The 17,870-nt window shown below is 37.5% G+C and overlaps 1 protein-coding gene across 1 annotated transcript; it reads left to right on the top strand.

Annotated features, from left to right (window-relative positions):
- The first annotated feature begins 1,005 nt into the window (after positions 1–1,005).
- Positions 1,006–13,664, top strand: NiPp1 (nuclear inhibitor of protein phosphatase 1). The gene is made up of 6 exons (XM_071590966.1): positions 1,006–1,365; positions 1,487–1,547; positions 1,634–1,787; positions 1,895–2,136; positions 9,264–9,485; positions 12,180–13,664. The coding sequence occupies exons 1-6, from the start codon at positions 1,337–1,339 to the stop codon at positions 12,642–12,644; spliced, it is 1,173 nt and encodes a 390-aa protein (XP_071447067.1). The 5' UTR covers positions 1,006–1,336; the 3' UTR covers positions 12,645–13,664.
- Positions 13,665–17,870: the final 4,206 nt, after the last annotated feature.

The following is a 17,870-nucleotide window of genomic DNA, read 5'->3' as shown; positions in this document are numbered from 1 at the left end:
CTTTATTTTCTGCCAAATGAATGTACACAGCCGTGCTAAGCTAACAACTTTACAACATGGGGCTCACTGAATACGTAATGGTGATGGTTAGTCATGTCAGTAAATGTGATATACACTGGCAAAGCTATACATCGTTTTATTTATTTATTTTAGTAGCCTGAAAGACACCGCAAGGGTGTGTGACAGGGGGTTAATAGACACCTTACTAATTTTAACCCGAATATAGTACTAACGCGGTCGAAACACGTTATTATGATCCCTTATCGTTCGTGGTGAAAAGGAGGTCTTATAGCTATATATTCTAAACTTAATCTCTCTAATTGAATCGTTAGCAAAGTATATCTGTAAGATACTTTCTCCATATTCGATTTGGTAAATATTGCTACATGTATACTAAAATACCATTAGTTTTTTGAGCCCTCTCTTCCTCTATCTAGCCAATCTTCGTGTTCATTGCCGCTTAGCCCCTCTGTCATTCGGTTTTGGTATATCCCTCACGAAACTTGTGGCAAAGAATGTAGAGGTTATACAAGTGAAAGGCTATCCTGTATTAGTCTGCTACGAGCCTTGCTCGTTAAGATAAAAAGTTGCTTATGGTAACATTGGGATATTTTAAATTGCATTTACATAGGAAATTGAAATGGTTATCCAACTTGGAAGGGTATCAACTATGATGACGAGAATTTGGAAATTGAATTGGTAAATGAAGAAAATTCCAAGGTGTACTGGCAGTTTATCCAAACATACTCTAAGATCTAAATAGTAGCCTTCATCACATATTATTGCTATCAAAGTTGGCAAACATTTAAGTACAATCACGCATACAACGGCAATATATGCGAAATTTTAATTTAAAATATGCACTTCAGAGTGCACCATGACTATAGGCGTATGTATCCAAAGAAAATAAACAAACGTAAAATTCACAAATATGTTGATTTCGCAGTAAACAACTTCGTCTACATGATTCCATAAAATCCTTATAGGGGATATGGGGGAAGGAAACTATTCACGACGTACGTAGTATTGTCGGCTTAAGGGTTGTGAGTGGTAGTGTCAGCGAATACCGCTGGCTCCACCAGGTCCCATTACAAAGCTTCACATCTTCGCGGGTAAAGGGGCTTAATCGCCTCTCTAATGGTCTGTCGAAAATTTGCGTCTTCGGAATTTCTGTTTCATAACAATTGGTATTTTAAAATGTAAACAAAGGACAAAATGAAGAAGTAACAATTTCCCTGTTCGTATTCAATGTATTAGGAGTTGAGCTCCAGAGATGAAAATAGTTGACGATTATGAGGCGATCATTGTTTTTATAGTTCACTGATATTTTAAAAGTATGGCGAACCATTACGATATACCCAGTTGGTTAGTTAGAACTGTTCTGATGAATTAGTGAAAATATTCAGACCTAGACGTTGCAGAATTTTTCTGAAATGTCAAAAGAAAAACAATTGTTATAATTTTTATTATGATCCTCTATTTGCAGGGCAGGCAAGCCTCCCGTCGGCTTGCATTTGGATGTTCTAAAAGCTGGAAAACTGATTCAGGTAGGTGTTATAGGGAAAGCGACAGCATGGGTTTAAATATTAGGAGTATATCGAGACCTGATAATTCATGTTTTCTCCCTTAACAGAAATTGATGATCGATGAGAAGAAGTGTTACTTGTTTGGACGAAATGCCCAGTTGAACGATTTCTGTATTGATCATGCGTCTTGCTCTCGTGTCCACTCAGCGCTTGTGTACCATAAACATTTACATAGAGCCTTTCTTGTTGACTTGGCTAGTAGTAAGTTCTTCCTTGAGTTTTGCTGGACTTCCCACATGCCTCTCTAAGTGTGCGGAATAAGCTCGTAAATTATTTAATCCCCTATTTTAATGAACACTCTTTTTTAGGACATGGTACTTTTATTGGTAGTCTTCAACTTGAGGCTCACAAACCCACTCAACTTCCAGTGGATAGTACTTTCCATTTTGGAATGTCCACCCGTCGCTACGTGCTCAGGGAACGCCCACAAGCAGCCCCAGGGTCTCGGCCAATTATCATGGAAGAGCTGGAGCGCGAAGATTACACTTCAGAGGCTAACGAGGCTGAAGGAGGACTTTTGGGACTACCCGAAACAGAAACCGAGTTGGATGTAAGCAGTGATTTTACGTATTTAAGAATTGAAAAAGGTCTTGAATTGAGTCAATGTTGTTAAAATTCCCATAAAAAGATTGCAGCCTCCAATTTCGAATGTCCAAGATAAAAACTTTTCATGACTATTTGATATCAATGAAATGTTAATTAGAATTGTGATTCACTTACAAACTCTCAAGCTTAATCATCTTAGGTTGTTTACAATAGAAAATAATCAAACCGTTCATTCACATTGCACTAAGTCTTTTTGTGTCTGCAAACATAATATGTAATACTTAAAATGAAGTTCTTTAGCTGAAGCAGCATATTGTCTCAACTGTGAGTGATTCCATGTCAAGTGATTCAGTGCTGATTGCCGTACCATTTTCTGTATTCTTATAATTTCATGCTATAAGTGCTAATTAATATAAATGCCTAGAAAATTTTTATGACATTCCAAAAATGTTTTTCAAGGTTGCACATTTTTAACAAACTGCATTTAATAGGCAGATTAAAGGGGTATTAACTTCCCCCATAGAATGTGTGAACTTTTGAAAAAAATTATATTTTTGAATCTTTCTGAGGTTTTTTTCTCAATGTTAAATATGTTTACCAAATTGAGTAATTATACTTACCAATTTATTTCATTTACCTGCATAAATTCTTGATGTGTGTACTAGATCAGCCATTCTCACACCTTGTTCCTGATATTCAATGAATTTACTTTTCATTTATACTGTATGTATACTTGATGATCCTGGCATATTATTAGTGAGATCAGTGGAAATCACTTCCCCTTCTTCCAAATTCTCTTCTCGTTAATGGTGTCGCATGCAATTGCTTTTCATTCATGTACGTGTGTATGAGAAGCAACCTTTCAACACCATTGAGAATATGTTTATATTCTAGTCACTCTATTTGATGCATCGATCTCCTTACTCTTGTCTGTGTTCTTGAAGAAAGGCCAATTGTCGATGTCATACTAGATCAGCCGCGCCCACGCCTTGTCCCTGATTTTCAGTGATTTTACTTTTCATTTCTACTGTAATATTTATTCTTTTGTGACTTTTCTCTGATGGATTTTTCTTCTGTGTCTTCTTTAAAACTCTGTGCAAAATATTATTAATCTTTGCGCTAAAGAATCACTATTAATAAATCTGAACTCAAGTTTGGAAAAATGTATGATCAATAGCAACACTAAGCTAAAAACTAACTGAAGTAGCAGGCGGGCAATCATTTTGTGGATTCCCCTCCCCTCGTCACTCAGTAAGGGAAAATTTACTCATTAAGGGAGTAATTTTCTGGACCAACAATTTTGTTCGCAGTGACAGTTACTAGCTATGCAAGGTGCTCATTAAGCTAGGTTCAGGTGTGCTATCAACTGGCCTAAACATTATGAGGGTAAAAAGAAACTTAACATTTCCACCAAAAGGATTTAATATTTCACGACCATGGTTTCGGTGCTGTGCATCATCATCAGGTGAATATTCTACTAAGTTTAAGAGGGAATATTTGATGCGCATGGCATAAACTGCATTTTAGATCAAATGGAGAGGCTCAATAACACTGTCTTGTATGGAAAATCCAGCCTCAATAAATGGATGCCAGTAGAGCCAAGAGTGAAATGCTGTGATTTCTGAGACCACCTCCCTTGGCCATTGCCTACCTCCAATAGTGCTCTCCATCATAAAAGACTCATACCACTGTCAACCTGCTCATTGGCACCATTGGCGTTGCTGTGTTGTTGCCCGGTGTGTGCGCACACCGGCTAGCCTCATCGTAGAGAGAGAGGAGATCTGATAGGTTAGCAGGGCTTTTGAATGTAACTGTGAGGCATTTGGGAAAAACATTGGTCATGAAATTGTTATTCTTGAGGATGGGGTAAAGGTTTTTAGGGCGAATCTCCGAGACCCTGAGCCAGGGACATAGGTTGTACAAATTAAAAAGGGGAGGGTGTCTGTGGTGAAGGGAGGTTGGGGAGTGTATGCATGTTTTCGGATTCTTTTGTTCAGTAGGGGTTCAGGGTATTGTTGTTGGAGGAGGGAATGATTTTAGGAGAATTTATCCAGGGAATCCTCAAGTCCCTCCACCCAATCTGTCCCCTGCCAATTACTCAGGTATGAAAAAAATTAATTGCTTATCCAAATATATGTATTCATTACCTCCGCCAACAAAGGCCCGCAGGTGGTAGTTTTCAAAACCACGGACTGCATAAGGGAGGTAAACACAACCTTCCAATACCTCTTCCTAGAGGCAAGAACCTCAGGATCCAAATCCCACACTTCAGGAGGAATCAACTCAATTTCTGTCATTCAGCAATCCGTCGAAGACATTGCCCGACTTTGTGCTCCCCTCCCACGCTTCACTCACTATTATATCTACCTGACGATCCATAAAACCGACAGTCCCAGTTTTCTGATTTTATCCTCACACAGCTTCCTGACAGAAAGAATTTCTGTAAATATAGACCACTACCTTAAGCCAATTGGCCACTCCCTACCTTCAGTCATTGAAGGTGCGTACCATTTCCTGGAAAACCTCCAATCAACCTCCGTCCTTTCAGATACCCAAATTACCATCCCTTTGTTGCATTCAAATGCATCGCTAAGCAGCCAACAAATTTTACATATGTTTTTGGAGTCATTAGTTCAGGAGGGATCCAGCATTCCTAAACATATATGATACAAATAAAAAGTGTAAATATATTATATATATATACATTAATATGAATATAAATACTATATATATATATATATATATATATATATATATATATATATACATTAATATGAATATAAATACTATATATATATATATATATATATATATATATATATATATTTCATATATATATATGAATATATATATTCATATATATATATATGAATATATATATATATATATATATATTCATATATATATATGAATATATATATTCATATATATATATATGAATATATATATATATATATATTCATATATATATATGAATATATATATATATATATGAATATATATATATATATATATTCATATATATATATGAATATATATATATATATATGAATATATATATATATGAATATATATATATATATATATATATATATATATATGAATATATATATATATATATATATATATGAATATATATATATATATATATATATGAATATATATATATATATATATATATATATATATATATATATATATATATATATATATATATGAATATATATATATATATATATATATATATATATATATATATATATATATATATATATATATATATATATATATATATATATATATATATATATATATATGAATATATATATATATATATATATATATATATATATATATATATATATATATATATATATATATATATATATATATATATATATATGAATATATATATATATATATGAATATATATATATATATATATATATGAATATATATATATATATATATATATTCTAACACGAAATACCGCCAAACGGCGAATAAATACTCATATATACAGAAACAGATATAAGGAAAAGGGATAGGAACACATATAAAGGACAAACACAATAAAGGTGGGGAAGGCGGAATCGAACGGATCACAAGAGTAAAAATATTTCCTTGACCGGGACTCGAACCTCGGATCTTTCCACTTTCTGGGCGGATGCTCTTAACCACTTGAGCTATCGAGGAAACGTAATTTACCCTGAGATCCGTGGGTCTAATATGTCGCCAAGCGCCCCGATTCTTTAGCCAAGAGATGGCGTCAGGGGACTGTTTCACCCACCAAAGGAGAAATAGACAATACACAAGAGAAAAGGACAGTGGTTTAGAATTCATACAACATCATACAGGAAAGGAGCAGTGCGTTTCGTGGCACGCATAGCCAGAAGAAAGAGATGAGCCACATTGGCCAAATACACATTCAAAGACGAAATCCCGCCAAACGGCGAATAAATACTCATATATACAGAAACAGATATAAGGAAAAGGGATAGGAACACATATAAAGGAGGAACACAATAAAGGTGGGGAAGGCGGAATCGAACGGATCACACGAAATCCCGCCAAACGTCAAATAAATACTCATGGTGAAAGGAAGCAGTTTCACCATTAGGCGCTGGTTGTGGAGACCGAGTGGGTCGGACTGGCATCAGCTGCCACAGCTGCGGGCGAGAATGAAGTGCACGGTATCGGCCGCAGTACTGCTATGTGGAAGGCAATGGGAAATCACCACATTATATCCCTAGAATATGCAGCCTTGTCTTGCATTCAAATACACTGGAATGGAAAGATATGCGCTGCAGTAAACCAATCATAGGATTGAAATGCTAAAAAAAAATATATATGTATTACTCGACAATGAGATAGAAAGGGCATTAAGGGAGATGAAGCTAAATAAGGCTGCGGAACTACTAAAATGTGGGAGGAAGAGGCTATAAGTGCTAATTCGTAATGTCTATGAGAAAGGAATCTGGCTGGCAGACTTTGTGAGATCAGTTTTAGTTCCTATTCCAAAAAAGGCAAAGGCTACATCATATGAGGACTACAGGACAATAAGTTTGATATCCCACACAGCTTAAGTTGTTCTCAGGATCATAAACAAAAGGATAGAGAGTAGGGCAAATGTTTACTTAGGGGATGACCAGTTTGGGTTTAGGAAGGGGAGAGGTACATGTGATGCCATTGCAGTAATGAGATTATTAATCGAGAGGAATATAGAACACAATCAGGAGGTATTTGCCTGTTTCGTAGATTTCAAAAAAGTGTTTGATAGAGTGAATTGGGAAAAACTAATGAGTATATTACAGAAAATAGGAATAGATTGGAGGGAAAGGAGGCTAAACCACAACCTTTACATGTCTCAGACTGCTCAGGTGCGGAGGGGGAACGGGGAGTCCAGATGGGTAGTGTTAGGAAGAGGTGTAAAGCAGGGTTGCCCATTATCACCATTGCTGTTCAACCTGTATGTAGAGGAAATGATTAAAGAGGCATGGGAAGAGCTGGAGGTAGGAATGAAAGTGGGTGGGGAATTCGTAAAATCAGTTAGGTTTGCTGATGACCAAGCTTTAGTTTGTCAGTCAGCCAAGGGGTTGCAAGCATTGCTGAGTGAATTGGAAGTTCTGTGCGACAGGTATGGGATGAGAATCAATATTAATAAAACAAAGGTTATGCGATTTTCTAGAAAGGAAAAGGCTAAGCTAAACATTAAAATACGAGGGCAAAAACTAGAGCAGGTAGAACAGTAGTTTACGTATCTCGGAAGTGTTTTGGACCAACAGGGTCAAAGGAGTAGGGACGTAAGGAGAAGAATTGCACTAGGCAAAGAGGCTTTCACAAGGAGGAGGGAGTTGATGACATGGACTTTGAGTTAGGATATTAAGAAAAGACTCGTAAAAACTTTGATATGGAGCGTAGCTATGTACGGCGTGAAAATGTGGTCATTGAAGCAGGAGGATGGACATACACTGGAGGCTTTTTAAATGTGGGTGTGGAGAAGAATGGAGAAGGTGAAATGGACAGAGAAGAAAACAATTGAGGAAGTACTTGGTATGGTGGGCAAAGAGAGGGGTTTGTTGGGAGAAATCCTATGGAGGCAGGAAACGTGGCGGAAGGGCGAATTGATCGGCAGTGGAATGTGGAAGACTGTAATTGAGGGGAGAATGTTAGGCAAACAAGGAAAGGGAAGGAACAGGATAGGGATGTTGGACGTGATGAAGGGAGGGAGGAAGTACTCAGAGATGAAGAGGGACCTTGTGTAGAGTAGGATGCTTGATTTTGTGTTTTGTTAGGAGTAATAAAATATTTATTTGGTAGTTGTGTCCATCCAAAAACCTACCTTAACCGGTAGATTACCTAATAAAAATAAATAAATATATGTGCAACAACAGAGTACATACTGAAATGAAGCGTAGACAAATGAAAAGGACTCATATTTAATATTGTTTTGTTTGTATCATGCTGTATTGTCAATGGAAGAGGAATCTTGATTCTTCTTTGAGCAATCAAGACAGCATGACCATCATTGCATAATAATATATATGTGAGTTTACTTATTTTTCTATGTTTCAATCTTACTTATTTATAAATTTAAAATTAATTTTTTTTGTTTGTTTATTTGGGGATATCAATCAAGGGCTTCTAATATTTTGCACATTTAAGGTGAAAATGTACAAAGTGACAAGTTATGTTCTATTTGCATATATTTTTCTGGAAATTTTTGAGATTGAAATCATCAATTTTAAAACAAAGGAAGCTTTTTTGCACACAGATGGCCACACAGGTTCCACTCAGAATCAGGATTTCGATTCATTCCCTTCAATGAGGAGTGAAATACTTTCTCTCACATATAATCTACTGTTTCAGGCTTCCATTATATCTTTTACCTGGGTATATTATAATTTATGCAAGTCGCTGCGCAGGTCCTTTGAACATTTTAAACAGCTGTTGCAAATGTGCCCCGTCCGTGCTCCCTTGATACGCCCTCGGCCCAGAGCCGACAGCCGGAAATGGACCAACGGTGGGTGGGTGGGTGATTGCACTGTGGATTGGTGCTCCGCTAGGCCGGGTGGCACTATTATGCATCGTGCTGATACTCTCTGATTATTTCCTGTTCAATTTAATGATTTAAAGTGCATGAGTTCATTTTTTAAAATTCAGTGTTCATTATAGCTAGCGAAATCAATCATATTTGCCCAATCCCACTGATGAAACCATGATGAAGGAACTCCCCACATGCATAAAAAGACCTACTGTACGAATTAATGCCTGTTGCAGCTGTATGGATAAATTAGTCCAGCAAAGCCTGGCATAGCCTCTAGTACTGATCATACTTTGTACTATGTATACAATATTGATGTTATTTCCAGACCTGCAATACTTCAATTAATAATTGCTGTAGTGAAACCAATTTTTCTGGGTCATTAATATTCACTATTCCAAATCCATTGTGCATTCAATGGTGTTTGCCCATGTAAATTCACTCCCCACCTGAGTCAATTGATTTACCTGCTATTTCTTAAATAGCTCTCCTTGCATTGTTCAGCCCTTGTATGTAGGATTTATATGAACCACACATCAAAGTTGATTTTTCTCTGAGTAATAGAAATTGTTTTGCAATATTTTCAGAATCTCACAGAGTTCAACACTGCTCACAATCGACGTATATCAATGCTTGGAATATCTGTGGATACTGATGAAATCCGGCCGCCAGCTGCGGCCCTCAAGAGAAAAAAGAGGAAGAAAGGAGTTTCATTCAATGAGGATGAGGAAATAATTAATCCCGAGGATGTCGATCCATCTGTTGGGAGGTTTAGAAACCTTGTTCAAAGCACTGTCATCCCAACCAAGGTAGTATATTTATAGACTTGAGTGATTGGTTTCAAAAGCCATGGAAGTATTCATGCATGGTCTCCTCCCATCTGGAAATTTGTCTCCTCTGCAAACAGTCAACAGTTTCACCAGAAATCCTGCTCTTGCCTCTTGGATGATGTCATTGTTGGAACTGTTGTTTCTGCCGCCTTTATTTTCCCAATTGCTTCTTTTATGACTCGGATAGCACTGGCTCTCCCCCTCAATGGCTTTTGTCTGCTTTTGCCTCAGCTGTTTTGCTTTGCTCAAATTCTGTGGTATCTCCTGATTGGCTTCACGCTCTTGGAGACTGTGGACTGACTGAAATTGTTTGCTCCTCGTTGCTCTTAGATGTTCTTGCCGTTGATTTTCGTCGTTCATAATGCTAAGAAAAACTTGTTATATCGGATGCCTTGACAGGTGTTCACAACACAGTCAATCTCTACACTCGGTGGTTCATGTTGCTCACGCGTGGTTTTACTGATAAGTTTGTGAAGCTGATTTTGCCATATTACTACTATTATTATTGATCAGCTATTGTGAACGATAAATGTAGGCTTCCTGGTAATCTGGTTTTCATGATGCAGTAACGATGACTATGGCCCCAGGTTTCTAATTAAGCTACTTCTTGGTGACAAGTGAATGACGCATGATAAATTTTTTTGAAACCATCTCACACCGAGACAATTTTACATTATGAAAAAAGGAAGCTGACAGGACAAGTACAAATTCCCTTTCCAGGTAGTACTGTTAAACAATTTTTAATCAACCTGGCAATGTGACTCTTCTTAGTCTTTTTTTTATAAATGCCTTTGTTACACACCGCGACTCCTTTTGAACTGGAGTCATTGTGCATAACCATCCTACCAAGAAAAAACTAAATGATGTGGAAGTGCGGTAGCAATTTTCTTGTGCATAACATTGTAGGTTATCAAAAACAATGACATTTTATGTTGAGGTTATTTTAAAATCTACCCTGGGAATTGATGAAATCCCAGGAAATTTTCTCTTGAAATATAGGAATCTATCACCAAATCATTGGTCTTCTTGATTAACCAATCACTTGGATGCGGAATCTTTCCAAAGTCATTAAAAATAAGTAAAACTATCCCTGTGTATAAGAATAAGGGTGGCAATAATGACATTAAAACTATTGACCAATTGCTCTTTTGTCACAATTTTCTTAACTATTTGAATTAATTTACCATAAGAGGTTGAACTTATTCTTCGAAAGCTTCAACGTTATTAGTAATTCACGATGGGGCTACAGCAGAGGAAGATCAGCAGAAGATGCACTTATCCATGCCATGAATTTCATACCCAATTCCCTGAATGGAGGTAATACTGTCCTTGCCTTATTTTTTGACTTTTCCCATCCTTTTAACTAGGTTGACCATTCTCTGTTACTGTTCAAGTGCAAAAAATTAGGAATAAGAGGAGTTTGTTGTCTCCAGCATAACTTTATGGAATTTGCATAACGTATTGAAATGAAATCATTGACTTTGTAATTCGACATTCTCTATTTAAAAACACGACCCAGGTTTCGACGTAGAATGACATCATTAGTTGGTCTTCATAGAAGCCTTCTTTGCATGTAAACCTTGTGAGTGGGGGGAGGCGGAGGGGTGAAAAGGTGAACATGAAGGTGGGAGGGATAGAGAATTAGATCTTATGGTGTCACTCGTTGACTTGGAAGAGTGGTAGGGATGATGGATGATGGTAATGATATTCTCTCGTGGTGGGGGCAGCGGTTTTGGTGTTCACTTCCATAGTAGAATGGTGAGTGGAACTGCGGATCCATCTTCCTTTGAAATCCATTGTCCTTTCTCTTCAAACGTCTTTTACCCGAGCTCTAGGGAAGAGCAGACTCTAAATGTGGCATTGCACGTAGGCCTCTGCAGGTGATAAGTTGAGGCAAAAATAAAATGTCAGTTCAGGGTATTGCTCATTGTGCAGTACCCCTGTCTTTGCCATGGCTGAGCTGAACGTATCCCAACTGGAAATGACTGGCATTGATGCCATACCACAGACAAATCAATGAAACTTGTACCACATATGCATTAAGCTAACAATGTCACAACAAATTTAATTTTTGCATGATAAATTATACAAATATAAAATTGTGAGCCCCCTTTATTAAAAAGCCCTCTTAATTATGGTGAAAATCTTGTGAACATTCCAATATTTTTTGGAAATATTTATGCTGGCCCAGGTGATGGCAGGGTAAAGTCTTTGCCTGCCAACCCAGCGGTCACGGGTTTGATTCCACCCTGGTGGGTTTTTCTCCATTTAGGGCTCGGGTGCTTGTAATTGTTTCTATTGTTATATCCTTGTTTAAAAGTCCAATGTAAAGGCCAAAGTGCTGTTTTTGCATTAATGTGAAATAAATAAATCATTTATAATCAACATAATACAGAGACATATTAATACACCCTTTTTGCATTTCCCTTTTTTGATGGGCGAAAGCAAAAAAGCCTCAAGTTGTTTCATCAAACTTGTTCACTTTTTTCTAATTTCTTCCTTTCTGTCTAATCCTTTTATGCTTCTTCTGCCCCTCTCACAATTGTGCACTGTTTGGTGCTTGCATTTCTGCTCCTTTGCTGAGTTGACTAATGTCTTGAGAGAGAGTCCCTTTGATCACGTTTTGTTTGTGCTGGCTAATTGTAAGGAGATCGCCATGTTCTCACTTTGCAGAGGCTGAGAGCTGATGGTGGGATAGCTGCCGTTGGTTTGGGCATTGACGTATCGAGGCAATTGCAGCTGGTGCCAACGTCATCGCACCTGTACCACGACCTGCCTCCAGAGCGCCACCACCTCGCCTCCCCCTCGCACTCGTCGTCTGCAGTGGTAGCCGCTCCCCCCTTGGCCCCCTCGCCCACCACACCCACCACGCTCCTCTTCTCATCTGCCCTGGCCTCCAAACTGGGCCTTGCCCTGCCCAACCCCGCACCAGACGTGGACGTGGTCCCCGAGGAGCCCCCAGAAATTTCCTCGCCCATGATGCCTGGGCCCTCTGCCCAGATGGGACCTCGCTTGCCCCCAATGGCACCCGAGAGTGCCCCTGGGGCAGGGGCGGCAGCCGCTCAGGAGCCAAGGAAGAAGAAGTATGCCAAGGAAGCGTGGCCCGGCAAGAAACTCATGCCGAGTCTCCTCGTGTGAGCATTTATGGATTGGACTTGAAGAAGAACTTCTCCATGGAGCACGTGCTGGAATGGTTGTTTGGGTTGACTCTGATGTGCGTGAAACAAAATGTGGTGGAGCATTTGGGAGAAGACGTATATCCAAGGTTTCATTCAATTTTAGGTATGTGCTGTCACTGTTATTCATGAAACACCCGGTCTCATTGTGCTCCATTATCGAAGTAATAGTTTGGCATTTTTCAATAAGTTTTATAAGTAAAAATATGGCAACCTTGAAATATTTCATGTGGTGACCATCGGTTGACTTTGTGATCATTCTTTTTCCTTCGTGCATCTGTTTGTCTTGGTTAATTTTTCTCGATGTGACAGCAAACATAAGTGATATCTCATTTGGTTGAACTGATGTAATTTAGGAGTCAATTTTCATCCAACCATATCTGCCTTCGAGTGCATGAGAGGTTTAGTCACCTCTGCGTGATATACTCTTTGCACCTTATTCCATTGATTGTTGGGAAATGATTTTCAATGCCATGACTTATAAGTCACAGTCATGTCATTGATTCAATTTACCTACTGTCATCTAGAATCCATGCTGTTTTCCGCTCATTCAGATGATTCACATGGAATTCCTCATGTTTACAAAGTGCTTTTAAGTACGTGGGCTAGTGATCAGCAATACGTAGTGCTTTGTGATGTGATGTGATCTACAAAGCCTACCAAAGGAAACTAGAGGTTATAATGTTGTAACGCTAGCAATAATGATAATGTGCAGGTTGTCTCCAGACTTTTACCGACTTAAATTCTGTACATTATGTTATTGGTGACAATATGCATGAAAATATTTTCTGTTGAGTCTGATGAATTCAGTGTATACCTCTTCATTTTTTGAATGCCAAGATTCATCCAAAATGCTATTTTATATGTATATTCACCCAGAATATCATATCTCTGGGCATCACAACAGTGTAAAAATAATGATTCATGGATTGCAACTATATCAGTTGATTTTGTTTCCAACAAAATAATTGCATTGGAAAAATTGGAGATGTATAAAAATATAAAAACATTTCAAAGAATCCTGTAGTTTTTCTTCATGTTACTTTTGTCTTTGTGTTGTTAGTTTTGTAAATTGTGCATTGAAAGACTGTGAGTCATGTCATGCCAGTAAATAACTTTGGTTTACAAGGTGTGCATTAAAATTATGGGTAAGAGTTTAGAAAAAATACATATAGAATAGAATAAATTAAGATATTGCTACTATGCCGCAAAATTTGTCCAAGCACATCCCTTGAGCATCGGCAGACTTTTTCCTGTGGCTTTTCCATGACTCGAAGGCTCTGTGTAAGGTGGATTCCGGAAGGTCTTTTGGGGTACACGCGCAAGCATCTTTGACGGCACTTAGGGTCCCATGGTGGTGTCCTTCAAGGAAGGATTTCACTCTTGGGAATTGGAAATAGTCTGCTGGTGTTGTAAGTTGGGGCTGTAAGGGGGTTGGGGAATCATCACGTTGCTGATTTTTGTAAGGTAGTCGGTTATCTTGAAGCAGGCCTTCAAGACGAGCTCATCGCAGATCTTTCCCAACCTCAAATTTTCAGTTATATTGTGAAGTGTCATCTTATCAATACCAATACAATCTGCGGTCATGCACACACTTAACCAATGGTCTGAATTCAGCACTTCACGCATACATTGTATGCTGCCGTTGGCTCTTGACATCAATGGACGGAATGGCCATCGATGTCAAGAACCCATTTACAAACACCCAAGCCCTAGGTGGAGGAAAACCCACCCAGGCAGGAATCGAACCCTCGACCCTTGGAATGGCAGATAAGGACGTTACCCCACCCCTATTGGAGTCAGCAATGTTGGTTATTGTAGGATAAATGAGAGATTAGGTGTGCAGATGCCAGTAGAAAGTTTGGTGGTAGTGCCAGGAGTGCATGAAAAAATGATTAAATGAGGAAGCAAGCATCGTGGCGTATAAGATGGCCCTGCATTGGAGTGAAATTGAAGTCTACCAGGACAACATTGATGCCCTGGCCACAGCACAAATTTCAAGGAGCATTCCCATCCATCGGTTCTCTGAGGGTTAGATATTCATATCAAACAAACATGCTGGGAAAATTCCCAACAAACTTATTACAAATCTTTGAAAAATGATCTCTGAAAATAGTAGAAAAAATCTGCCCTTTTCTTAATCCCCAAGGACAAAATTTACGCATCAAACACAAAATTCAACCTTAGGAGCTAGGCTGCATTCCAACATTATTGGAAAACATTTTCCCATCTCAAATCGGTTTTTCTCAGTGCCATAATGGTTACCAGGAGTGATATCTTGGTAGAGGAATTTAACTCGCCAAGAGTATATTAGGAATGCATAGTAGATACTGGGTTAAAGAAAGCTAAGCCATAGTAAATTATATTCAAAGCAAACATTTGTTTCGTACTTGCCAGAAATTATTTTCAAATCAACTTGTGAGGTTGTACAGATTCATGTCTGTTACTTTAAAATAAAAACCATAAACCCAGTATTCAACCCAAAGGTCGGTTTGGTAGGTGATGGTAGAGTTCATCCAGTACTAAGCACAATACGGCGTGTGAAATTCACACATCAGGGTAGGGGGGCCAGTTCCTTTCCCTGTGCCGGTTATGGTTTCCCAGAAAGATTTGGTACCCGAAAAATCACATAGCTTGGATGGAGCTGCAGGTGCCCAGAGACTTGCTCGGGAATTGAACCCGGGACCCTCCGGTCAGTAGTCTAATGCTCTACTACTTTAAAATATATGCCCAAAATAAAATACTTTCAAAAATGAATAATCATATTCATAATCCGGTTTGAGTTGAATTCTGACCGCCATCATTTTCCTTGCAAACAAAAGATCAATATTTTTATAACGGTATCTCTATGTTGAACAAATTGCATGCTAAATATATTTGATTTATATTCACTAGCTCAGAAAATAGCTGTATTAGCATATAGCAGATTGATGTTGCAAGTTGATTTCTCGAATAACATTGGATTATTCAATAACAGAGATGAAGACTATTACAATTTTCCACTAAAGAAAGATTTATTTCCATCTAGTTTCGATGCTCAACACTATTTCCAAGTGAAGCTTTCACTGTATAGAGTCCAATGTATATATATATATTAAATATAAGAGGCGGGGAAGTCAGGGTGTGTCCACGTACTGGGAGGGGTTGGCGGAGAGGCAAGTGGGTATAACCGCTCTTGAGGATGGGAAAAGAAAAGGTAAAAGTGGGAGGTTTAGGTTGAGGGTTTGTAGAGTAAGAGGGAAAGACAAAGGAATATGAAGAGTTCAGTTGTTTGCAATGAGGAAAAGACCATAGACCCCACCTCCTATATTTAACTTATATATTGGACTCAGTGAAGTGAGAGCTTCACTTTGAAATTACGTAGTGCATCGAAACTGGTCAGAAACAAATCTCTGTGAAGTGGAAAATCGTAATAGTCTTTGTCTCTGTTATTATGAAACAGTTCCACTGCATCACACCTAAATCTGTAATTAATATTGGATTATTTATTTATTATTGGTGAATTTTAAAAATGACTCCAAGATATTGGTCTGCCCCAGGAAGAGAGAGATATGGAGTAAATTATTTTCATTTGGAAAAACTCCACCGTAAGCATTGTCTTTTTTGTAGGTCTGAAATTTGGGTGCTCCGGAATTGTAAACCACACGGAAAACGCACCAAAAATAATGACATACATTCACTTTCTCTTGATAGAATTAATGTATAACATACTCAGATTTTGAATTTTATGTTTAAATCAATATCTTTTCCTAGACATTTTGTAATAGATATGGTGATACCAATTGTATGGGACTCACCCTTGTTATTACATATATTTCTGCAAACAAACGTCTAACATGGAAATGTATTTCATATTTTTGCTTTGGCTATTCTGATTTCTCTTTTTTACCTGAGAGGATACTGCTAAAACATTTTCAGAAAATGGCTAACTCATGGTAGCACTAAACCCCTGCATGACATGGCAACCCTTTTTCACTCAAACTCTGCGAAGAAGAAAGTTCTCTGGCCACACCCCTCCTGACCGAGGTCAAAATCATGGAAATAAGCTAACTGCCCTATTTTTACTCACATTTACACCGTCGCTAGAAACTTAAGAACATATATATCTTAAAGTATTGCAAAAATATGGAAATCTAATAATACATCAAGAGACTTTCAATAAAGAATGTGCCTAATGAAACTAAAATTGCCTACAGCTAATAGTAATCCATGCCTATGTTAAATTTCTAAATAGGTTCTAAGAGCACTTTCTATTTACTAGTCACTTTCACCAATATTTTATTCATCTGTGAGGTTTGGAGAAGAGAATACATTTTATTTCAGTTGTATTTTTTGAAGCCTGGAATAATAGTGAGCTTATTCTAGGAATCATGTTTCCTTTTGAGTTTTACCGCTATGCATTTAAAATGGTAAAATACCTTGAGTGTAAAGATTTCTTAATGCACAATGAGTGATTCCAACCATTACTAATTATTTTGGCATGAAGATGATGTCACACAGATGAGTTTTCCCATTTCTTCAGCCCTAATAGTGCTGAGTATCTAAGCTTAGAATTTTTTTATCCTTCCTTTGGTTCATTTTGCTTCCAACTGGGTTGAGCTCAATCATAGACATTTAATAGAGATCCATTTGGAGCCTAACATTATAAACTAGGTGGTTACATGATATTAGGCAAAATTATGAATATTTACATGTTTCACCCATGCTGTGCTTATGGGTGCAAGGATATGTTCAAAAAAGGAAGGACTATATCCTTGCACAAGTTATTATTTCATCGTATAGGCATGATGTTATCAATAACTTTAATGATCACTGGAAACTTTGGTATATTAATAGTGTAAAGCTATGGTAAAAGTGAATTTTAACATTCCCTGCTTATCCCTTCATTGTACATTATACGACGGCTCAAATCGATATTAATGCTGACAAATATACCATCTCTATTGTGAGGGATTATTTTCCTTCTGATGAAGAAGTGAAACTGAAATGTATTAATGCTTTTGAAAATTCGGAGGAAAATGAATTAATGATTTGAACAGGATAAATATCTAAAAACATGTTTAGTACAGTCATAGACAGAGGAAAATAGCATAAGAAGTGTAGTAGCTAAAATAAACAATACACAGAATAAAAAGGAACTATTACAAAATCAAAAATAAGTGTATATTGGTTTATGGAAGAAATTGAA

The sequence above is a fragment of the Hetaerina americana genome, unplaced genomic scaffold (assembly GCF_022747635.1).
Source record: "Hetaerina americana unplaced genomic scaffold, ioHetAmer1.1.p SCAF_40, whole genome shotgun sequence".
Taxonomy (NCBI): domain Eukaryota; kingdom Metazoa; phylum Arthropoda; class Insecta; order Odonata; family Calopterygidae; genus Hetaerina; species Hetaerina americana.
This window is presented reverse-complemented; position numbering and strand designations above follow the sequence as displayed.